Here is a 24776-nt window from a genome sequence, read left to right as displayed (position 1 = left end):
CAATATAGACATGCCTTAGGATTCTTGTTCTGGCTTATATCACTACAGACAAGTTCATTTTTTCTGTGCTTTATTTCTCCCACCTGCAAATACCTCAGATACTTGATACTTTCCTAAGTCATAGAAGGGTTGCAAGGTGAAAAATTAATGAATCATAAAGAGCTTCAGATTGTAGGATGAGAGAAGTTAAAGACCAGCAAAATGTTATTTTTGTTACTCTTTGACCTTCTGTTCCATAGTTTTCTTGAGCTTAAATGGACATCCTACCCTGAGAAAGGTAGAAAACTTGACCTAGTGATTGATATTAATTTTAGTGTTATCTAACTCATTTTTCTGTTGGTTCTAGTTGACACATAGTATTTTATTTTTCATCAGAACAGAAATGTGGGCAGCTTTTGGTTTTGTGTATTAATAATTTGAGTTTATATCCCTAAAAGAACAACACTGCCTAGACCCACAATGTTTATTAAAAATCCTTAAAGGTCAGAGATTTTCTTTATAACAGCAGTGACTTTCTGTCTTGTGGTGCTTCTCTCTACCTGCAATGCTAATGCAGTCATTGTGTGGTTGCTGAGACACGGTGCTGGATTTTTTTTTGAGGTATACAAGCAACCTTTTGTAGATCAAATGCCAGAGAACTTGAGCCACTCAAGGGGAAAAAACTTTCTAGTTTCTTTGGCATTGAAAAGGTAAAATTATTCATTGCCCTTTACGAAGCACTAAACAAATGATGAGATTTTGTATGGTGTGTCAGCGATTGGCTTAAATGTATTTAACTCGGTAGTAATATGAGATTTACAGAGCACACAAGAAGGGAGCCTTAAATAGTTTTACCCATTGACCTTTGCCAAGATAATAAGCCTGAATATCAACTCCTTACCAGTTAAGTTGTGTACTAATGAAGTGACATTGGATACTTGGCTACAGGCGTGCTATTGAGAAGTATTCCTAGTCATGTGTGTAGAAATTTATGTTCAAAAATATGAGTATAAAAAGTGTATTCCCTGAACAAGCTTTCATGGCTATTTGTTATTAAAAAGAAGAATAAGAATGGTGAAGAGAGTGCTGTTGAGCAGCTTAGACTGAAATCCAACAATATGAAGAAAATTGGCAAAAAAAAAAAAGTTGAGATATAATCCGGAGATTGAAGGGGGAGGAGTTATGGAAAAAGATTAGAAAAGTTCAGTACGTATTGCTTGGTAAAATGGTAACCTGCGGTGGGGGGTGTGACGAATCAGCTCTGATGGGAGGACTGTGTTCCCAAGGAAGCTGAATTATTTAAGGAAGTTCACAGGACACTAACTAAATATTGGATTAAATTAAGAAGGGAAAATGGTGAATATCATAGCATCTCAACAGTGAGCTGTGTTTATTTTTGCTTTGTTTTGCTATAGCAGGATTCCTTGAGAAGGGATAGAAATCTCATCAGTTAGAAACTGGAAATTAGGATAAAACAGCAAAGTATGGCCAGGCTGCTATACGTTTTAATGAAATATACTTTGTAAGAGGGAAAGAAGGGAAGGGAACTGCATGATTTGGCCAGCTCTTCTGTTTCTAGCTTGTATGGATCCGTGAAATGTATGCCTCAGAATAATGAAAACCTGCAAATGTCTTCCAACTTCAAAAGACTTATTTTTCTTTCTAAATCTGGCTAATGACTGGATATGTTTACCCAATTAGTGAGAACATGAATAAATTTATAAGGTATGCAAGACACTGATTCTCAAATTATATTTTGTTTGATTCTTATTGTAATTATTTATTATAATAACTCATACTGAATTAGGAAGGGTAGAATAATTTATTGTATAAAAATAGCAACATTTTGCTACCTCTAGCTTCTTTCCTAGATCTAAAGAGTTGTGGAACAAACTCCATGTTTAGGCAAATTAGAAACAATATTATGTAGCACGTGTTAATGTATCAAATGAGAAAGAAATGTCATTGAGGAAGGTATTGTCTGTAGAAAAAAGCTGTTGCCAAAAACCTTCAAATCCTAAACTCAAATCTCAATTAGAAGGGGTATTTACTGACTCATATGAGAAAGAGAAGCATGGGGAAGTGTAGCATGTATCCAAGATCTTTCCAGGTTGATGGTAAAGGAGAGCGTAGTGGAAGGCTTGTTCTCTATCCAGTGTATGAGCAGAAGCAAGTAAGTATAGTGCTAAGTCTTCTCCTTTGTGGCAGGTGTTTCTAACTGCCAGGCTGTCATCCCCAACATTGCTCACCAGCATAAAACCTCAAAACAACAACAACAATGTAGTCTGACATTTAGTTGCATTTAGTTCTGCTCAGTCATGTAGTTTGCTTGATCTTTGGTAAATCAATTAGGTTCTGATGCATAAAAGCACTAAATTCTGATAAACCTCAGGGTTGCCCTGTAGAGTGCTTAGGAGCCCATCAGCTTTTAGACTAAAATCCTGAAAAATAAGTTATGTGCCTACAGTGTGAAGAGGCCATTAAATAAGGATGATGTTCATGAGAGCCAGCACAGTGCCAGTAACTGGGGGGAAGCAAGGATGGGATTCCAGTAGCCAGTTGTGCATGCCAGGTAGGGAATGTGCTAGTCCCCTCCCTTAGGTGCAGCCTTGATCTTGCTGCAACCTCGAGCTCACTGCCTGCGTAAATATGAAATTCACATTCAAAAACCTGCTTGAAGATTTAGATGCCAAATAGCATTGTATGTGGTCATACAGCTGCAGTATGTTGATGAGGCAGTTTGGTCCTCTGCCTAGTTGATCTGCTTTTACATCCCCTTCTTTCCCTTAACAGAAACTCCTTTGTTGCCAGACTCCAACTTGCTTGCAGTTCTGTGCCTTGATCTCTCCACATGTCTAATTGCTCACAGGATATCCTCTGCTCAGTCCAAGGGTTTTGCAAGTGACTATGCACCTAGATTCCTGTATTCTTTGTGTTAGCAACCTTGTACCTTGTGGAGGAAGTGCTAGTGCCATGTTTAAAAGCTGTGGAAACTTGGGAGGTTCTCAGACTGGGCATCTATTACTGTAGGGGCTTTTTTTAATTAGATTGATGTTGTACTGTTGAGCTGTGTCAGGAGTGAGTGAGAAAAGCACTGTGATTTCCTCTTCCACATGCGGATGAAATTAGGGAAGTATGACAGTCCTGCAGCAATCCTGCTGGTTTTGGTGCCTTTGTCGGAGCACAGCTGTGCCCAGCAGCTGGTCTGGAATCAGGGAACCAGGAAATTTGCACAGTTAGCAGATATAAATAGAGAATCTGTAACTATGAGAGATGCTTAACTCTGCAGTAAATAAATCCTAGTCCAAATAAAAGGCTAATTGAAATCTTAAAAAACTGTCTTGTGCCTCAATTCTTCCCCTTTTGAGTCTCTCTTTATGTGAAGTATTTAAAAGAGAAACAGGTGGTGTATCTATAGAGTCTTAACGTCTATGTTTCAAGTGATGTCAAGAATTGTCCCCTTTCCAATACTGATTTACATTTTTTTAGGCTTGTAGATTATTTTCCATTTTCCAAAGGAATTACTGTCATAGAATCATAGAATCATAGAATCGTAAGGGTTGGAAAGGACCTTAAGATCATCTAGTTCCAACCCCCTTGCCATGGGCAGGGACACCTTGCCCGAAATCACATGGTCCAAGGCTCTGTCCAACCTGGCCTTGAACACCGCCAGGGATGGAGCATCCACAACCTCCCTGGGCAATCCATTCCAGTGCTTCACCACTCTCACTGTAAAGAACTTCTTCCTTATATCTAATCTAAACTTCCCCTGTTTAAGTTTGAACCCATTACCCCTTGTCCTACCACTACAGTCCCTAATGAAGAGTCCCTCCCCAGCATCCTTGTAGACCCCCATCAGATACTGGAAGGCTGCTATGAAGTCTCCATGCAGCTTTCTCTTCTCCAGGCTGAACAGCCCCAACTCTCTCAGCCTGTCTTCATACGGGAGGTGCTCCAGCCCTCTTATCATCCTCGTGGCCCTCCTCTGGACTCGCTCCAACAGCTCCATGTCCTTTTTATGTTTTTTATTAGTTTGATATTCTGGGAAGTTTTCATGGCCTGTCTGATGTACGGTGATCAGGTGGTGGGTAGCTCTTGGATCAACCAAAAAGGGGGCACCAGCAACCCAGTGGTGGTGGAATAGTAAGTAGTTCAGGGCAGTGGGCTATGTCCATACACCACCTTGGCTTTACAGTGTGACACTGGCTGAACTGGCTCCTATTTCTCTCTGTTTCTGCTGTGAAAGTAGGCCAGTTCAAAAGACATTCCGGAGAGCATCTTAATGTTTTCAAATTGTGCTGAGGACTTCAAATAATGGAAATCAAGGACAGGAATGTCATCCTATTAAAGCACCTACCCTTTTCCCTGTTTGGTCACAGTATGTCAGCTGCTTATTTTAGAAAACAGATGTTCTTTGTAGTGTAGAGCTGTTTCTGTTCCTTTCCCGGCGTAAATTAGGAAAAGCTTCTTTTGAAACAGTGCATGCTGATCCAGAACTCGTGCAGGCATGAGTGGATAGTTGGGACGTTGCCCAGCAAGTGACAGTGAGAGCTGGTGACAGTGACACTGTACACAAAAGCAACTGTGATTTTCTGTATGTCTCTGCATTCTCTTCCACTCCTGGAGGAGCCACACCGCTGTCCCTTGAAAAAAACACGTAACAAGTACTTCTCAGCACTAGTGGAATAAGTGAAGACTCAATTGCAGTCTCCTTCCTCATCTGATGGCCTCAGGCAGCACTGCCATCTGCCCCTCGCTGTGCCTGAGCAAGTGCACCAGCCATTGGGACCCGCGGCCTCTGCATCCCCATTGCCTGCTCTGCTCACCTGGCAGCTGCTGGCTCACTTGACTTGTTTAATTCCTACAGGCACTCCCTTTGGGGAAAAGCTTTAAGCTGTTTTTATCTTCAAATAGACTTGAAATATATACTGAAGTGTACTGTTTCCTTAATATAGCTAAATACACACAGTTTTTCCACCCCTTGGGGCTCCCCTTGTACCCTCACAGCCCCTCCAGGAACCCTTAGGAGAAAGCAGAACATGCTGTACTATACAGATATTGTATTGCAACTCTCAGGATCATGACTGAGCCCAGCGTAAGAGCCTACGAATTACTTTATATTGAAAATGGAGAGAAGTGGCTCACTCTTTGTGCAAGAGAGGCTGCGTGTCTGCTTTTGTGGGTAAAGAGCTTAACATCCCTTTTCTCCAGAGGTATCGGGATTGATGGCTCATGTATTAAGCTACGAGTTTTTAAACTCTTGAATGACTCTTACTTTAAGATAATAGCAAGTTAGAGTGTTATATGAAGGAAGCATTCTTTTTGTATGGATCCTAGGTACTCTTGTTTCATCACGTCAGTCTGACAGCTTTCACCGGCCCTCACTTTCCCATGAAAAACGGGAGTAAATTGAGCTGTCTTTAGTGATAGTGTAAAGTTAGACTCTGATGACCTGTCAGAAGTAGATTCCAAATGTGTCTGTGGCTGATGCATAATATTCTCAATGCAGGAGTTGATTTTGTTCTGTGTTTCTATTTGCAGCCTCTTTTTAAAATATTGTTTTAGCTTTGTAATGATTTCTTAAGCAAGGATCTAAAAATACATTGTAGAGAGGTAAATTAAATTCTTTCCTACTTTCAGATCCAGTAAAGGAGGAGAATCACAAAGTGACTTGTGGCATAGATCTCAAGAGTCCTAATTTGTGTCCTTCTGCTTTAGATAATAGGTCAACATTTTTAGGGGCTTAATAATAAAGAGGTCCTATTAAATTTTGTTTCAGCAAAGTGGAGAAGGAAATACCGACCTATTTGGACTAGATACCTCTCATTTTGGTGCATAATGAGGCAAAAAATTCTGCCCATACTTGAGTCACTAAGAAAAGTGATTTGGGACATTTACCCCCAGATCATGAGGCAAATGATAGACAACTGAAAGGAAAGCACTTTGGTTCTGGAATGGCTGAAATGACCAGTAAATCAGTATCAGTGGAGTAATTTAGTGGGTTTGACTTGGTAGCATTTCTACACTCCAATGCTGGTAGTTTTCATCAGAAGTTAAGATGACATTATCAGTCCTCAAAAAATTTGAGACTGAACTTTGGCTTTATTATATTCTTTGTTTTGCAGTCTCTTATCTGTGGCATGAAACTGGGAATCAAATCTGGCAGCCTGAGAAAGTAATCACATCCCTGATGAAGATATATTTTGTCACTTAAAACATGCGCTTTTGCTTCACCAGCAGTCAGTGCTGTATGAAGCAGCATATGATTAAATGTTGCTGAAGAAGATGATTGTCAATCTGAATTCAAGACATGCAGGTCAAAGCAGCGTTTGTGTCCTTGTGTGGTGGCTGCTAAGCCTGCTTCAAAGTTACAGTTTCACCATTAGGTGGCAGTTTCACTTCCTCTTGTATTTTCTCGGTGTATGTTTTAATTCTGAGAAGTTGCCTCTTCTTCCAAACTAAGGAAATCTTAACTCTGTTTTCCACATCATAGACGCCTCTGTGAAATTCAGTATCGCAGCAGAGTTACTGTATAGGTAAAATCAAGCTTTTTTGCTTTTTCAGGACCCTAGAAACGGAGAAATCAATATTTCTTCTTAAATAAATAATGTTATCTAGTAGTTAAAAAAATGAACTGGTGCTGTGGGAGGTTAGAACTGTGAATCCATCAGTTTCATCGTTTACTGGAAACTGTCTTCAATATTTGAATACTTTCTATTTTTTTCACAGAAAATGTGCACACTCCCGGGTTCCCAACTGAGGGAAATTGGTAGTTCTCCTTTCTTGGTTTAAGTATGCTCTCCAGCCACAAATTCCATGTTCTTGTTGTGATCTTTTTAAATGACTGAATTTCCTGAAGAGCTGGGACTAGGGTCTATAAATGAATTTAGTTCTGAAAAATTCTGCTAAGGCTGAGGGAAGTTAGACTTTGAAATAACCTCAGCCCTGAGATGCCGTTTCAAAGATCACATGATAAAGACCTTATTAAAAAAACAAAAACCATAACCAAACAAAACAAAACAAAAAAAAAAAACAAACCCCACAACAAAACAGAGAGAGGCTGCAATTCCAGGCTTCAAAATAAAAAAGGTAACTGCATCCTGGGAAAGTTTAGATTGATCCTTTAAACTTTAGCTCAGGAAACTCTCAATGAACATTACATGCAGATAATTTTGCAAATGCAGGGTTTAGAAGTGAGAAATTCAGTTTTGCTCAGGATCAGTTTAAAAGTACTCCCACTGCATCTGAGAAGCTAAGGATAGAACAAGCTTTAAAAGCTGTTCTTCTTTTAAAGTACAGTACCTACAAACCAAAGCTGAGCCACAATGACTGAGACATTATGGGAAAAGTTTGTATTCTGTAGGATTTTTATAGGAGAAAGGGACCTGCCTGGTGCTCACAGAATTCACTTTGCCCTGTGACTGGTGCTGTTGATCAAACCCCATAGCTGTCATACTCTTAGTGGCTCAGAACTTGGCTTCCTGTTTGGGAAAGTGAGAGCTTTTTCTGTCTTCCTTGAGTTGTGCTCTTCTGTTGTGTTCCTCCCTTTGTGGAGGTGGTGTTCTGTCTAGCTGATGCAGCAGGAGTGTTTATGCAGTGTAAAGAAGCAGCGATATGCTCTGGAAGACCAAGTGGCTGCAGGTGTAACCAAGAGTTTTCCAGAGGAAATAGTGCAATGAGACTAGATACAACCTTTGTTGCCTTAACATCATGCTGAATGTTTTTCTGACGTGATGAAATTACTGATAAGGCAATGTCAGCCCCTTAACTCCCATTGAAGATAATGATATTGAGTGTTTGGCAGCACTCTGCATCTTCTGGTTTGTTGTTTTCTGGAGTTGATTGGAAATGGGAAGGCAAACAGGTTTGAAAAATATAACAAAATCTTAATTCTGTTTTACAGGTAGGAACTATCTGATGTGCTCTGTTTATTGGCTTCTGCAGGTAGCTGGCTGGTTTTGCTATTCTTTGTATAGGCTTTTTGCACAGTAACAGGGGAAAGAAAAATGTGAAAGGTGGGGGAAAGGAAATGCCATATTCTGATGCCACAAACAGTAGGAGAGGGAAATCTGACAGGTGAGTACATGCAGCTAGCTGGTTTAGATTGTTTTTTGCAATTTGCTTAATTTCAAACTGAAGGTGTCCCAGTAGGCAGCTGTTACATTCAGGCTCAAACAGTTCCTGTTGCTTGGAAATAATTTTTGTCTAAATAATTTCTGAAATTTTACAGGATCCTCTAGAATGTAGAGAGATCTGGACTATAAGAGCTGTTTCTTTGTGTTGGCTTTGATTTAGCTTCACATCTCTTGTGAGAAGGCTTCCACATTAGGGGCTGAGGCCATCTGGGATACAAAGGCTTGATACCATGTGGTTCTGTGAGCATGCTTCAGCTGTGGGCTTCCCCCCTGCCCTCCATCCTTACTGCAGAGCTTTCACTGCTTATTATCTTTCGGGCTTGGTTGCATGACTCCTTTGAAATGTGAGCAGAGGTGAGTGGCACATAAGTGGGGCTGTTCCTATCTGCCTCTCTTTACCTGAGCCCTGCTCCCTGCAGCTGAAGCCTGCCTTTACAGAGTCGCAGCCCAGCTTTCTCATCTCTTTCCTATGTGTGCAGAAACAGTAGTATACTACAGAAAGCCAAAGAGAAGGGGTTAGGTACCACTGGAGCAACAAAGTTGTTGAAAAGCTGAAAGAATGCCTTCATATGTTGTAATTACATGCCCATTCTCCCCCCTCCCTCTCCCCCTCTTCCCCCAGTTTTCATCGATAACAATTAATGGCTTTTATCACTATAGAGAAATACCATTTGAAATAGAAGAAAATGTCAGACTCTCTCCCCCTGCCCCTTTTTCAGATATGTATAATGAGGGAAGAGAAAAATTTTCATGTCTGAAGTAAACACAATTTGCTAGTAGGGCCAGTTCTACTCAGGCTGTCTCAGAGCCTGGAAAACCTCATGATGGATTTGCCACAGCCTTTATGCAAAGTTAATCTGATAGCCATGCTCCCATCTGCTTTTACCATGCTTTGTTAAATTGTACTGCGCTCCATTCTAATAATCTCACTTTCTCTGATACACTTTAGAGGTTTGGCCAAATAATACATGTCCTCCAAGCATATATTTGAACATGTGGCCACCCCCCAGACTTACCCTGGCTTCCAGTTTTGAATGTTCTCTTTACTCTGATCTATTCCTTTCCTTTTGTTACAGAGTTAACTCTTACTAGGTACCTATTTTATATTCATATCAACAAGAGCTAATCGCTGTAAGAGAATTGTGCATATAATTACCATTGTGGGTAATTTTCAGCAAATACGTAGTGATTAACTGTCCTGACCTTACCTGTGATCCCACTCAACTAAATGGGATGTCTTTTGCAATTTACTCTTAGTTCCATCTCTCCTGCCCTTAAGGGTCTAGGAGACATTTTAGGTGAAAGCAAAACTACACTGTACAGAACATTAAGGCTGTGGCTGTCGACATTTTTTATCAAATACCTAAATTTTTATTGGAATCAGACCTATTCTCAGAGATTGAACTTCCTGTCTGCCACCCAGGTTAGCAAACATGTCATACTTGTTATAGGTGGCTTTATTTCTCCCTGTCCTGGACTTCCCCAGAGCACAGGCCATTCTAAACAGCAATTTTAGGATGTGAAAAAAACTATCTTTAGGTTGAGACTACAAAACTCCCTTTTTTTTCCTCTGCCTAAAGTATTTCTGAACTCTGGTGTTTAGGAATGAGTGGCTGATATTTGAGTTCTTCACCCCACCATTGGGACAGGGATATTGACTGTATCGTCCTTACTGCTGTTCTGAATAGCACGAGGGCTGACACTGATGCAGTGGCCGAACCAATTCTTCCTTGCTATTAGTCTGTGAGACTTTCAGGTTTAGCACGTAAAGAGGTTGTTTGGGAAACTAGAGAACCTGAGAGTACCATGGTGAAATGATGCTTTTTATTACCTGCCCTCTCATTGGGAGTTCCTTCCCAGGCAGTTAATTCTGCAGATATGCTGTCCAGCATCGAGTGAAGAAGTTGTATGGAAAGTGATGTCATGCAGGAGGTGCAGTCACTGATAAGCAGACACTGAATTTTATGTTTGAGTCAATTTACAGGTCTGAGGAAGCCCTTATCCCTGATGGGCTGCATTTAATCTGACATAATTTGATGTAATGGATCAGAAATGTTGTAAGAAAATACATCACATCTGGTTTGCTGCTAGCAATCTGGAGAGTAAATGTCCCTCTGGACTTTATTACAGTGGACAGAAGTGCTTTAGGCAGGAAAAATAGCAGGCTATTCACCATCAAAACTCTCAACCTGGAGTTTTGCATTATGTCTAGTATAAAAACAGCAACACAGGACATAAGTACATTCTCACATCTTATCTGTAAGTGGATGCAACTGTCTTGATATGGGGTGACTATGTGACTGCTTTTGAGTTTCAGTTAGGAGCAGGAAAGATCCAAGCATTTCAGCAGAAGTCATAGATACTGTAGAAGGTGATTTGAAAGTCTTCTGCATAGAAATGGTATTTTCAGTCTAAGATACCTGGTGATTTCAAAATTTGGTCTTGTTTGGTATTGGAGTAAACTCAAGCCTCAGGAATTAGCTCGGTGAGTCTACTGATAGAAGCAGCTGAAGAAGATTCAGCTTTATTTAACTGTGACATCTGGCTGGTGCTTTTGGAGTATGATACTCTTCATTGTATTCACCACTGCTGCCCTGAACTTCAAAGTGAATAAAATGGGCAGCAGTGGTAAAAGTGAAAGGTTTAGGGTCACAACTGCTTTCATAATTTATAGATCTATGGTTCTTTTGATTGGAGGATCTCTCAGAATTTGTCAACACTGACTAAATCTTCACAACTTCCACAAGAAGAAGGGTTTATTATCTTTTACAATTCCCATCAAAATCATTGGAGGCTCTTGGAGCTCAGAGAAGAAGAAAAGGATTGATGGAGCTTTATTCTCCATGAATATAAATCTTTGAGTTTTGGAAGGAGGGTTTGGGCTGGCTGCGTTTGTGTGTAAACCTGTCCATTGAATGCTAGTCTATGCACCACAGTCTTCGGCATTTGATAAAGGCTTGTGGGAGCTTAACTAGGATTCTGCATAATGATAAATAGTGTTTTGGTCTATGAATTGCTAACTCTGTCCTTACCAAGAGATACTGATTTTGTAAGTGAGAAACTGCACTTGTTCATGTTCGAAGTCAGACAGGGACAGCTGGTGGACATTTTTTAAATTGCCTAAACAAGGAAATTGTGGGTAATTTGGGTCATTATTAGTACAGAAGCACTAAACATGTATGGCAATATTTTTTTTTTTATTCCTTTCTTGTCTGAAATTCCCTTTTTTTCAGGTACCTTTCTTTACAGGTACCGGAGCCATATAGTGGAATTTGGTCTGCAGGACAATCATGTTTTCAAAAGGCAGTACCTATTATTTGAAAGTAGGACTTGATGTCTTTTATCAGCTAATGAAATTTACAGGCTTGAACATGTATCTTTTGCTTCAGCCTTCATGATCTTGGCAATATCAACTGCCATCCCATGCCAACTACTAGTTTCTGCTTCTCTTTTCCTCTTTTTCACGGTTACAGTACTTGGACAGTGGTTGCAATTAGCTGGGTGAGCAGCCCTGGCCATTGCATCTCTGCTGATGACTTCATTAGGACTAGACAGCCTGTGGAATGACTGGAAATCAGTGTCAGTATTTCTGCATGGCCTGTGCTGCACTGACTGTGTGTTGCTCTCAGGCAAATGTTACCCTGGGATTACTGGTTTTGCAAATGTTTTTAGGGAAAGCAGCAGCTCTGCAATAGCAGAAGAAAAGGCTCTGAAAGGACCTCCCCCCTGATCCTAGTATCACAAACTAAGCTGAGTATACCTTCAATTTTTAAGTTTGGAAGTTGTAGTCCGAAACCCCATATTACATATTATCCTGTAGTTGTCCACAGCATGTATGTTACCCTCCTCATTACTACCTGCTCTGTTGTATCAGGCTGCCCCGAAGGATGACCTTTTTGCCAGCCTTTGTGAGTGTGGTGATACTCCCATTTCCATGAAGCTGCTTGCCTTACACTGGTTGCAGTTAACCAGCTCCTCTGCCTACTTCTTTTCAGTGTAGAGAGACTTATCAGAAGTCTCTTGCTTCTGGCCTCCTCCTAAATCAGAGGTTTCCTGGGTTGAAGAATGGTTGCTTTTTTCAAAAATACTAGTGGTTTACCTGTGATTTTTGTGGACAAGTTTACCCTAGAGTTTGTAGAGCCATGTTTTCCCTCTACTCCCTGGCCTATTAAAGCACCTCTTCCAGGACTAGACATAATTCAGGGTTTTGGGGCTGTCAGATGAGAAAAAGGAAGAAAAGGAAACTGAGGGTTGTCCATGCTGTGAACCTTCCTTAAACCAACAGGCAATATGACAATATGACAATTGAAAATATGTCAAGCAATATGAGTTACTGTTTGGGTTTTTTTTTCCCCAGTATTCAAAAAACAGAACTGAGGGAAGGCTATTTTGCATAACACAAGGTTATGAATATAGTTCACATGACAGCCTTGCTTTCCGAAGATGATAGGCTGGTGATAACTGCCTTTTAGTAGCTTTCCTACATCTGTGGATTTTATACCAGAGCCCTCATCTCCTGGAAATTGGGGGAACTAATGCAAATTTTACTGCTGAGAGCCACCGTTGGAAACCTTTCAGTTTTCACCTGAGGGTCAGGAGCCACTAGGAGATGTTGGCAGTGTGTGACATACCAGTTCAGTTAGAGCATCCTGGCTTGTGGGAGAAAACGACTGAAAGCGCAAGATTTGTATGTGCTAGTAGTGCCATAATATGTTTGGTTACTAACTGTAATTGTTCTGAGGTGATTCAGCAGGGGTAAAGATTTTGCCCAAGGATATATAGTGTCTGTACGAGAGCAAAGTTTTGAATGTTCTTTCTTCAATCTTGACAGCATGCTGTAAGCAGCGTGTTCCCATTAATCTGATAACTCACAAGACAGAATCTTTTCCATCTTAGATCATTAGGAACTTGCAGATATAAGATGATGCCTGTGAAATAGTGCAATATCTAGTTAAATTGGTGCATTCTGGCACTTGTCATAGAACAGTCATGACTGAAAGGGATCTCTGGAAGTCTCTGTCCCAACTACCTGCTCCAAGTGGGGCCAACTTCAAGAGCAGAATTAGTTGTTAAAGGCATTATCCAGTTGAATTTTTAAAATCTCCAGGGGTGGACTTTCTGCAGCATTTCTGTTGCAGTGTGTGGCTACCGGAGTTGTATAATTTCTTCCTTACAATTTTCTGGAATTTTCCTTGCTGCAAATTGTGTCTGCTGCCTGTTTTTTTTTTTTTTTTCGCTCTACACCTCTGAGATGAGCCAAATGCCATTTTAGCTGTAATCCTCTTTCTTAGAGAACACTACTGAGAAGACAGCGATCATATGCTTCATGGAGCTTGACAGTGCCATAAAGAGGTTTCAGAGATGTTCAAACTAAACAAAAGTCACATAACTTTCTAAATTGTATCACCCATGTAATGCAAACTCTGACTATCATTTTAGTAACAGATTTCCCCATGCCTTCCCCATTACACTCCTTGGCTTTGAGGAACAATTCTACCCTTAGCCTTGCCAGAGATTTCTTCATAAATAGTTGTACACAGTTCTGTAAATGTTAGAGTGACATTTGGAGTAATTTTGAAGAGCCCACGTGCTCCTTGATTCCTCTATGTCTCTGCCAAGCTTCAGTATGGCATATAGCCTCGCTGGTCACCTCCCAGGGCTAGCAATAACATTTACAAGCTACAGTTTCCTCTGCAAATATTTCCACTGTGCTACTCAATGCTCTTACAGCTCCTCCCTAGTTCCGATTTTGTGATTACAGCCTGAAGAAAAGAGATGCGAAGTTTATTAGCTAACATTTACCTTTCATTCTGGATTAAAGGCCCCCCACCTTTTTTTTTTCCTTGTAACCCCCAACCTGACAACACTCTTTAAGTAACTTGCCCCCTTTTGTGTGTGGTGACAACGGGAGGAGCCTGATGCTGTTGGAAACTGGTACATACTTTTTTGCAGGGTAGCCACTTGGGAGCTGAAAAGTTGGTTCATTGCAGAAGTTAAACAAAGCTAGAGTCCAGAGTGCTAAGGTTTGTGACGTTTATTAATGGAGGAAGATTTGGGATCCTGGATCCTAATGTGCCTTCTCTAGGCCTCCATTGAAGCTTTTGTTGTAGATAATAAAAAATCTGGTGCTATTTTTTCTTACAGTGGTGGAAGTTTCACAGTTTTAACTAATTCCTTGAGATTTTGCCCACTTTGAGCTGAAAGTTCTTAGGACTGGTTTTTGGGATTTTGGTGTTATATAACCTCTTAAAAAAACCAAGATGTTAATTTTGGATTAAAAAAAAGAATTTTTGTAATTCTGATGAAAAATCAGAATTGCTTCCATTCATAAACAAAGTCATTTCAATGTTGAAACTTCATTAATCAAGCTGGTTTGGGTTTTGTTTTGTTTTGGGTTTTTTTGAGAAAGGACATTATAGTACTTGCACTGAAACCTGCACTTTCATACAGATGTATTGCTTGGGGCTCTTCGTTCGCCTTTGCCTAGATTTTTCTATGTCTTCTATTTTGTGTCAGTAATCTTTTATGCAGTAATTTGATGTTTCTGCTTGTATTTGGAAAAACCACAAAGGAAATGTGTAGGAAGTATGTAAGATAGGACGGATAAGGTATATAAGATAAGATAGATAAAGGAAATAGTGAGCAGGGTATTTATTCTGTTTTGACTTTCTAGTTAATAGGTGTGGTTTGCATTTCAGGAATTTCTTATTTTATGTGAACCAACCTGTAATTCTGGGCTGTTTTCTGACTTAAATGTATGTTAAAAATAATGAAGTGTTTTAAATCATGTTACAAAATAAATTTTGGAAGGGTTTGAAAATATGTATTTGAAAAATATTCATCTGGATGTCATCCGGCCTGTGTCAACATCTGCTAGCAATTTTTGTCTACAGCACTGGCCTTATAAGTGACAGTTATTATTACTGCTCCGCCAGTATTCTTGCATCCATGAAAATTTGATGAATGCCTTGAAGCTAGCTCTGTTATCTCTCTCGTTTGCTGCTCATTTGGAATTGTTTTGTACACATTGTACTGATAAGGGTGTCTTATGTAATTATGCTACTTTTAGTGCCTGTTTGATCTTAACTGATGTACGCTATTCAAATTGGAGCATTTGAATTTAAGAAAGTAGTATACAAATCAGAGAGAAGCCAGAGGTGAGGAGCAAAAGAGGCAGGTTTTATGAAATAGAAGTTAGGAGAAGTTGAACAGAAGGGGTTTACTTAGTCTAGAGCAGAGCGAAGGAGCTGGGGTAATGGTATGCTGGGCTTCAGGGTACAAAGGAACTTTTATAAAGCAGCTGTATATCCACCAGGAATAAGGAAGAAAGGCATCACTTTAATTTGAAGCAAAGAAAAACTGGAATTGATGTTGCAAAAATACTTTAGTCTGTGAGGGAGATTAAGCAGTGGCAAAACCAGACTAGGTTCTTTACATTTCTGTCATTGTATGTGTCCAAAATTTTAACTGTTTTATCTTCATGAGTTTCCAGTACATAACAACTGATGATAATGCTATTGATATCTTGTCAGGCTGAGATCTTTAAACCAGAATAGCTTTGTCCTTACTACCACTGTATACCTTTTGGTGGCTGATTAGTGATATTATTTGCAGGGTATTTTGCTAGACTAATAAACCCCATACTTACAAGTGGGTGTTTAAAGAGGGTTTTGTGCTCTCTAGGGAGAATTAAGTTTGTAAATGTAATTGTGTTCAATGCTAGGGAATTACATTTACATCCCTTTGAGTTGCTTTTTCCTACTTGGCAGGCTAAGTAAGGTGAGACCCTGTGGCATGTATATGGGAGACATCCAGGGAAGATCCAGTTTGCTGAAAAAGGTGTCATAGCACATACATAAAAATGAACTTTTTTTCTGGGTCAGCAAGAAGCGGTGCCAGAGCATGGTACCGCTGGCTTCACATCCCCAGGGTCTTTAGGGCATGACAGGCCCTGTGAAGTCCCCAGGGCTCCCCCATCCTGCTCACAGCCAGGGCCACATCTTAGTCCTGGCCTGACCTTGGACCTGCCTCATTGCCAAGATGTTTCCTAGGCTCTTGGTTGGACCTGGCCACCATCTGCAGCTCTGTTGTGCTCACCTCCTTGGGGGTGTAGGACAGGCCTGGCGTGGGGACCCCCACAGCTCCCAGCTCCTGTCCTGCTGGGTGACGTGCAAGATTGTAACCACTTGTGAGCACTTAAAGTTCCCACAGCTTTTTTGCCACCAGAAAAAGGAGCATTGTCTCCTGGGTGCTAGTCAGATTTCAGTCTGGGTGATTATATTTGGGCTTCCCAAATGACTTGAGAGACTTCTGTTGTTGAAACTCATCTGTATGGAATCCACTTGGACAGGAATGAGGATTTTTATTTTTTTCTTAGGCCCTTTCTGTCACTTTTTTTTCACTTTTTTCCCCCCAGGGGTTGTTGTTTTTTTTTTTTGTTTGTTTGTTTGTTTAAGTATAATTTTGATTTTTCAGAAAATTAGCACTGTATTTATTTATAGCCATGTGCCTGCTAGTGGATATGGGAGGGAAAGAGGTGTGCTGTGTAATGCCTACAGGAAAGGTTTTTCTTGTTTATGGAGCCACAGCTTTGGCACTTTTTCTTTAAAGGTATTTGAACTCTGGCAAGAAATATTTTCATGGAAGCATTTGGTCTGTATTCCCTGGTGGTTTTTAACCTGTTTTCCACTCTTGCTCCTTTCCAGGTGTCCTGTGCCTTTCCAGTTGGTGGCACTTGTCTCTGGAAGCTCTGCTCGGTGGGAGCAGGTAGCTGTAGCTGACTATCACAAATGTAGCTAGAGCATACTTTTTTTCCCTGAACTGCTGCCATTGGTGACTTCAGCTAAACTTTTCATGAAGGGTAGATGTTTTTTCCTACTTTTTACATTGTCATCTTTCTGGAAATTTCAGGAAGAAAGCTATATTGTAGTCTAGGAGGCAGGGGAAAGAGACCCCAGGGAAGAACAGGAGACTACAGGAAAAAAAAGAGGGAAGAAAGGAAAGAGGGGAAGAATGGAGATTAATACAAGAGAGAGGTTTAGGAAGCAGAGAAAGAGCATGAAGAGGTCTTGAATATTTTTCTGTCTGTATTCTAAGAATATGCCTGTTGCTGTCTCCCCAGGAGGTTTATGCAGAGCCCTGTGGGGAAGCAGCAGTGAATTGCTCTTTTGGATGCTAAGTGTAAAATTAAAGCTGGCAGGGTCTCAGAGCACAAGACTTGGAAGCTAATTGCTCCTAATAACATATTGATTTTCACAGTTCTTTGGCTTTATGTCAGGGCGGTTTTGAATCAGCACCTGGTTTCTTCCTCTTCCCATCTCCAAGCTAATGGCAATGAAGCTTCTGGCTTTGGGATCACAAATAAATGCCACTCTGGTTCTTTTTGTCTGTACAGATCTGTCCGTCTCTGAAACATGGCTTCACCCATTGCTCCTATGCATGTCTGAGACATCCAAGCACAATAGCTAAAAGTAGAAGGGTGGAAGCAATGTACATGTATTTTAAACTTGGGTAACTGGCTGTCCTGCTGCCTGTATTTATGGTGCTGAACAAAAGGATTATAGTCCCATTGCTGCAGATGGCCGAGGACAGTCAAATGGATGCCTGTATTCAGGTAGAAGTCACCAGCACAGGTGCCTAGGAGGCTGAGGTCACCTAGTTGTGGCCATGTTGCATTCAACCCTGAGCAGATTTGCTGTATGTGTTGCTTAGCTGTAACATGCCTTCCTTGAATTTTGGGCACTAACTGTCTGGACAAGGAGATAGATTTTATTTGTATGACTGCTACTAGGCAATACCCTCCTCTGAAGGGATGTTTTCATAGCTGCAGGGAATGGTCTTCTTGCAAGGAGATGTGCTGAAAAAGCTCCCAGATACTCCAGATGATGAAGGCTTGCAAAGTGAGAATGAAATCTCTTTGTTTTAAAAAGATGTCAAGTGCATAAGCGGTCTGGGCTGGGCCAAGCTCAGGTCAGCAGAGGGCACACACAAGAACAGAAACTTTTAATCTGCTGTGGTTATGCAGAGGCTGTTTCAACTGTTCCAGGCTATTTAATTTTATTTGCTTAATTGTTGTAAGGATTCATTGCTCCCTGTTTGTAACAGACTGTCCAAAGAAGGCACAGTAATATCTGATCTAGGCTACTGTGGGATGTCAGTTTAAACACTGTCTAGACTTTTATCTTCAGCAATTCTGGGTGTTCTTCAGGTCATTATTATGAAAGTATAATAATAACGGTTGGGATTTCTTGTCTAAGGACAGTAATTTTCTGGCAGTGGGATCAGTGGAGACGAAGGGCACGAATTCTTGTTGAAGGGAAGAGACTTATTGTTACAACACTTTTGGTTTGTTATCTTCTAATGTCTGCAGAAAAACTTTCCAAACTTTCTGTTCCCAAAGAACCTGTTGTGTGGTGCTATGGAGAAGGAAGCAGCAGAGCTGGGGCACTTGTGTCAGCTACTCCCACTTGTAGTCCTGATCTTCCGACCCCCTTCTTCAGGTGCTAGGGCAAGCAACTCTTTCATGCAAGGCACATCTGAACTGAAGGCGTCAAAAGAGCCATTTCATGCTTGACTGCATTTTCTAATACAATCCACAGAGAGAGAGGGTGGAAAGAGAGCAAGGAAGGTTTGTGTGTACACACACATTGCCTTTGAGTGTAGGTATAATATACAGTACATTTAGTTCCAGCTTGCAGCTGTGGGTGACAAGTGGGAGGTGCAGACGTGAGGGGGAAGAGAATTGTGCTTTGAGAAGAAGAAACAATTCTTCCACCTTGAAAAAGCAGCTTTCTTTCCTTCTCTGTTTCTTGCCTAAGCAAAGATGTGAGTCCCCAGGGCAGCACTGACAGCTGGTACCCAGAAGGTGTCTGTATGGCTGAGTGGGTGTTGCATGTAGAGAGCTTTGTGTGTACAGACCATGGCAGTGTGTGGGGAGTGCAGCTAAGAAAACAGGGATGCTGTTCACAGCCATGTTATTTTAATAGCGCTTCCAGAAAAGTTTTAGGTTTGTATGTCCCATCACCAGAGAGGTGCTGCACACCAACTATTAGTGCAGTGGGTCGCTGCACTAGCACAACCACAGTGATCCCCACCAAACATTTTGTAACCATATGCAGGTCTCCTCTGTCACTTTATCAGCTTGATACTTATATCCTTATTTATCACCTCATTTGCATATTTATTACACACTGCAGTTCTGTTACTGGCCATTGTGGAGCCAGCCATGAGTCCTTTCCAGCATGGACATATGGCTGTTCCTCAGTTTCCCATCCACCTACCCTACTCTAGCATCTAACATTTAGGCTGTAGGGAGAAGGGATGTTCTCATTCATGCATTAATATATTTATGTATTTATGTAGATTTGTAAATTTGTGGATAAAAATGTTTTGGAACATATTCCTGCGCTAAAACAATGATTATCATGTTGTAGTGGTTGCTGCAGTTCTATCACAAGACTTCAATTCTACTCCCTTAGAGGACAATATCAGTTTCTGCAGGCAAGACCCTGAACAAATAGAGAATGTTAAGTACTATAACTCCTTTCCTCAGCTGAACTTACCATTTTCTTTGACATCCTCAGTGATGATAGAAAAATACAATTTCTTTATTTCTTTCCTTGCTGTTTTCTTTTTTTCTTTTTTCTTTTTTTTTTTTTTTTTTTTTTTGCCCCACCTCCTGGCTTTCATTGTGCCTCCATCTCCTGATTTTTCCTGTGTTTGAATGACACTTAAACTTGCAGTGCAGTTTGGTTTGTTCCTTTCTTCATTTGCATTGCAGTGCATTGGTTGTGCCAGCAGAGCTGTACTAATAGCAGTTGTTAGTAAGGAGGAGAAAAATATAAAATCACAAAACAGCAGAATCTGATGTAGAAAAGTGTGGGAGGTGAAGGCAATGGGATCTGCATGATGAGCTTGAGTAACACTCTGAAATACAAGCTATGAGGCCCTGATACCAAATAAGCCTTGGGAAACAGATAGGCCAGGATGTTGAAAAATAGGGAGTGTAACAAGGAATTTTAATTGAAAGCCAAATGTGAAGAAAGAAGACTGAACTGTTGCCGCATGAACAGCACGTGATCAGCATTGTGATTGGACTATTGTACATGTGTTTAACCTACAGGATTTTCACAGAATCCAATGGGATTAAGCATGGCATGCCCGGGCATGTTAGGAAAGTACCGAATGAGGGTATAAAAAGGGCTTGATTGTAATAAAGTTTGTCTCAGCATCCTCACCGACCTGAGTCCGTGCCTTCAATACGCCACAGAAAAGACCTGCTAGGAAACTTGCTTCATACAGTTGTTTTTTCTTTAAAGTGCTAGCAATGGAATGGAATTCCTCTCTAAATAAGCAACATCTCTTTAAAGTACCAGAAATAGGAACTCTGAGCCTTCAAAGGCAAGACTACATGTGCTAGTAGAAGTGTTGTAGACATTATTTTAAGTAGTCATTACAGCTAATGCTAGGGAAGGCTGGACTAATAGAAGAGATTGCATATTCTGGAAGATGTGAAAAATGGAGGTTTCATCAGCTCATTATCACAAAAGGGCCCTATGCTAACACACTTGTCTTTAGGGATTGTGTCTCCATGGGTACTGCTACCTCCAGTTGTAGTGAATACAGTATCTTTCTTTGCTGCTCATACTTGCCACATGGGGTTGCCTAATGCAGTTAAAGAGTTACTGTGGTTTTCCTCAGTTACAAACCTTTCTGTGGCAAGTGGTATGGTTTCTGCAAGCACAGTGCCCTGATGGATGTCAGGGTTCTTCAGGAGTGAAGATTGCAGAGGTGTAACTTCCTTTAATTTTTTGTATTTGTTTGCTAATTCCTTGCAGAGGCCTCTATCTTGAGCTATGATGGCAGCATGTATATGAAGATCATCATGCCTATGGTCATGCATACAGAAGCAGAAGATGTGTCCTTCCGTTTCATGTCCCAGCGTGCTTATGGGCTGTTGATGGCAACCACCTCACGAGACTCTGCTGACACTCTGCGCTTGGAGCTGGACGGTGGCCGTGTCAAACTTATGGTCAATTTAGGTATCGTATAAAAACCTTCCACTGCCCCTTCACTGTTATTTTGGGCTTGTGATTAATGTTTTTTTAATAATTCTGTTTAATTTCTGTTGGTTTGATTGGATCGATTTCTGAAATAACTGCTGAGATCTTCATAATGATGTTCTCTTGCGGAGAGAAATTCTCTTCTGCATTGCTGCATGAAGATTTGCTGTCAGTTCTCCGTTATGAACAGTGTTGGTTTTTAAGTATTTAAGTTTTTAAGTTTCCTTTCTTGGTCTGGGACTGGTGAGCTCTGTGTGAGACATGCTGCTTGGTCCATCTTTTGATCAGTTACATCCCTCATTCCTCCATCATCACTCAAAACAGTCAAAGCTAAACATGGGAGGGAAGCAAAATGGATATGGTGTCAAGCAGAAGGCCTGTGAATCCCATGCTCTTTACATAATTTGGTAGAATTTGATGCAACTTGGTCTATTTTACTAATTTTCTAATTATTTCTATTTTCTAGCTGCTGTTTATTTCAGCCTCTACTAAAAAAGCTTGGGGTTTTTTTTATTTGTGTCTTTATTAAACTAAAGACAACAATAGTAAAAGTGCACCCCCCCTCACCGTCCCAAAGGGTTGTGTTCTGTCTCCTTAGAGTTACACTTTCCCAGAAAATAATAAACAAGACAATTAGAAACAAGTCCAACAATAACAACAATAAAAAAAAATTGGGAGTAAATGTGCTATTAGATTAGCGTCAATCTGTTTTCTTGCCAGTCTTTAAATATTGTACTGAATGACAAATATAAACATTTTTAAAAAATGCAAATATGAGTTAAAGCTTTCTTTCACTTTTCAGTGAAGCAACTTGTTGCTTCATGTGAATCCTGAAATATAACTAAGAAGAACTTCTGAGTCAGTGCAAGGTCTTATTGCACCATAGATGAGCTTGAGTGGTGATTTTAGGGTTTCTAATCCTCACCTGGGTGATATGTTGTCCAGCAATTTTCCTCTGGAACTAGCTTTTTTGTAGAAACTTTGTGTGTCTTTTTGGCTTTGAAAGTGCAAGATTGGCACTGGTCACTTTTAACACTCACTGGGGTCTGTTACATCATCATCTAGCCTGGAGGTGGAATGTTAACTCTTACTGCCTGGCATCTAAAAGACATGGCTACAGAATTAACTTATGGTCTACACATGCTTGGAAAGACATGTGTCATTGGTGGTTTAACACAGGAACAAAATCTGTAAACTGAACCCTGTGTTAACTGAAGGTTATTTTTGTGTTAGTTGCAGGGACTGAAGCAATTTGGGTGCCAGATCTGCCAGCTTTTCAGCTGGAAACTTTTGTGAGGTTGAATACTCCCCCAAAAGTGACTACAGGCTGCATGAGTGAAAACCTGTCAGCACTCTCCTTCTATGCCCACCTGAAAAGAAGAGCAGTTTAGGCTGTTGGAAGCTAGATTGTGCTTCACCTCTCCTCTCTTCAGATTTATAAAGCTGTCAGATATATCTCTTGACTTTATCAAAAAGGAAGAAGAAACAGAATTTGAGGAGGAATGACCCTTACCAGAGCCATTCATTTTCAGTTGTTTACTGTAAGTCACATCTAACTCTTTAAGGAGACTGTTCGTAGTCAAAATGTCACAAACAAGAACCAGTACTTCATTATCTGACCTTGCCAAAATCCCCTTACCAGTGAGAAACAGTCATCAGCACCACCTCTGAAGACCTGAGTATGCTCGGTGCTGACTAGCTACATGTCAGCATCCCCCTAAGTGTCTAACCCTTGACAGATGTGTACAAACAAAGACTGTTTTGAGTGGTGAGTTATCTCATTGTGCTTTTCTTACAAGTCATTTAATACTATTACTAAGAGCTGTCTCTTCTTTGATCTATTCCATTTGATTACTTATTATCATTTGTGTGGTTATTGAGGTCTTTCCTATGTTGTTTTTTCTTTTTATTTCTTTTTTCTTTTCTTTTTTTTTTTTTTTTTTTAAGATCTTGTGTGTGTTTCAGTTGTAAAGCTTTCCCATACCCCATCAGCCATGGTAAATCAAAAGATGGTATTCAACCCTTCAAAGGCCTGAAGCCTGCGGCCCGCACAGCAAACAGCCCTGAGAACAGAGCGCATAGAGCAGCCTGCAGGGGCTGGCATATCCCACTCACCTCCTCCGCCCTCAGTGTCCAAACGAAACAGGGGATAGAAACATCATACAGCAGGCAGGGTGGGCATGGGTAGCTGGATGCTTGCTGTAGAAGGCAGGAGGGAAAGGAAGAGCAGTGATGAATAATTCTCTAAGGAAGAGGAGAAAGGAAGTTGTTCCAGACCTTTCCTGTGTGAGTGCCCAAGGCACTGCACTCTGCATGTTGACAGCACGTCTCATGGTAGTTTGAGTGTTGTGTGAAGATTAGAAGTGCAAATGTGGTACAAATCTCACTTCTGTTGAGAAGCACCCTGAAGAAATGGGTCTAGAGTGGAAGGAGAGAGAGAGGGAAATTAAGCAAATCATGGCTTGGAACATGCTTGGGAATAATTTCTGATGCTGAGAAGGTGTGCGAAAAGGGAAAGAAATGGCTGGTCTGATAGGGAGATGCACCTTCACATTTTTACTCCCATTCACAAGTGGAAAGGCTATAGTGTCACTGACTTGTATTAAAGAATAAATAGTTCAGGGTTTTTCTCCCTGGCTTGGCTTATCTTCAGATCACTGATGACTAGAATAAATACTTCCTGCCCCCTGTTAATCTGAGTCAGTTCTCTGGTAAGGAAGTGTAATCAGCCCTCTCACCTATCTTTTCCTAAGATACCTCCTCAAGGGTGTGAAAGACATCTTTGTCTCTCCAAAATGCAACGTTTCTTTTGTCAGTCCTACATACAAACAGAGCAGGCACATTTTCTATTCTTCTATTCTAAATGTATGTGAACTTTTATGCCAAATTTCCTTTTGTGCAAATCATACACTCAGACCTGCAAGTATATGCCCATTCACGCTGTTTCTTGTTAATAAATTTCTTTTCTATAATCAGTACATACAAAGGCCCTTGATTTTTTTTTTTTTTTTTTGTCATAGACATGCAAAAATATTTGTCAGCTGCCAGTTACAGGTGGGTGCACAGTCTGACCACAATCAAGTAGGAGAGAGGCAAGGAGCCACACTATAACATGGGAGAAGAGTGTGCACAGGACCTCATCTGGTTTCCCAATAGAAAATAACTTGAAGTGAGCTTAGAAACAGTGAGGCCCTGATTATTTTCCTTGTCCTAGTCTTGCCTTAAAGTGCTCTTCCATCACCACAAGTGGATGCTCATCAAAAGGAACAACCACTGTCCTCACACAGCAAAGGTAACTTGCTTTCCTGATTCAAGGAAAAAACAGCCAGGGGTCTTAGCAATGTCAAATAAATATTACTCTTTTTGGGCACAAAGATACAAATGGTTAGAAACACAGGCTTCTCAGTCTTCTGCCTGCTAATAAAGATATCCCCATTCAAACAAGGAATCCCTTATGTCAGCTAATTGCAGTGTGGCTATTTAATCTTTTGCAAGGAGAGGGTCTTTGGCACATTTTCCAGGTGATATGCTCTGGAAAACATATCTGAGCACTGAGGAAGCAGTTTCTGAATTACATTAGAAGCTGATAACACAGTTGAGA

The 24776-nt window shown here is 40.6% G+C and overlaps 1 protein-coding gene across 39 annotated transcripts in view; it reads left to right on the top strand.

Annotated features, from left to right (window-relative positions):
• NRXN3 (neurexin 3) overlaps positions 1-24776 on the top strand; it is a 997539-nt gene that overhangs the window by 329692 nt on the left and 643071 nt on the right. For all 39 annotated transcript variants that reach the window (XR_003991147.1, XR_003991145.1, XR_003991143.1 and 36 more), the window contains one exon: positions 20951-21154. Coding sequence is in view for 32 of the 39 variants with exons in the window: in XM_030484277.1 (XP_030340137.1) it covers positions 20951-21154 (204 nt within the window). In the remaining 7 variants the exon portion in view is untranslated. The remainder of the gene's footprint in view (positions 1-20950; positions 21155-24776) is intronic.

The sequence above is a fragment of the Strigops habroptila genome, chromosome 4, assembly GCF_004027225.2.
Source record: "Strigops habroptila isolate Jane chromosome 4, bStrHab1.2.pri, whole genome shotgun sequence".
NCBI classification, from domain to species: domain Eukaryota; kingdom Metazoa; phylum Chordata; class Aves; order Psittaciformes; family Psittacidae; genus Strigops; species Strigops habroptila.
The sequence above is the reverse complement of the archived record's forward strand: the minus strand, read 5'-3'. Positions and strand labels throughout refer to the sequence as shown.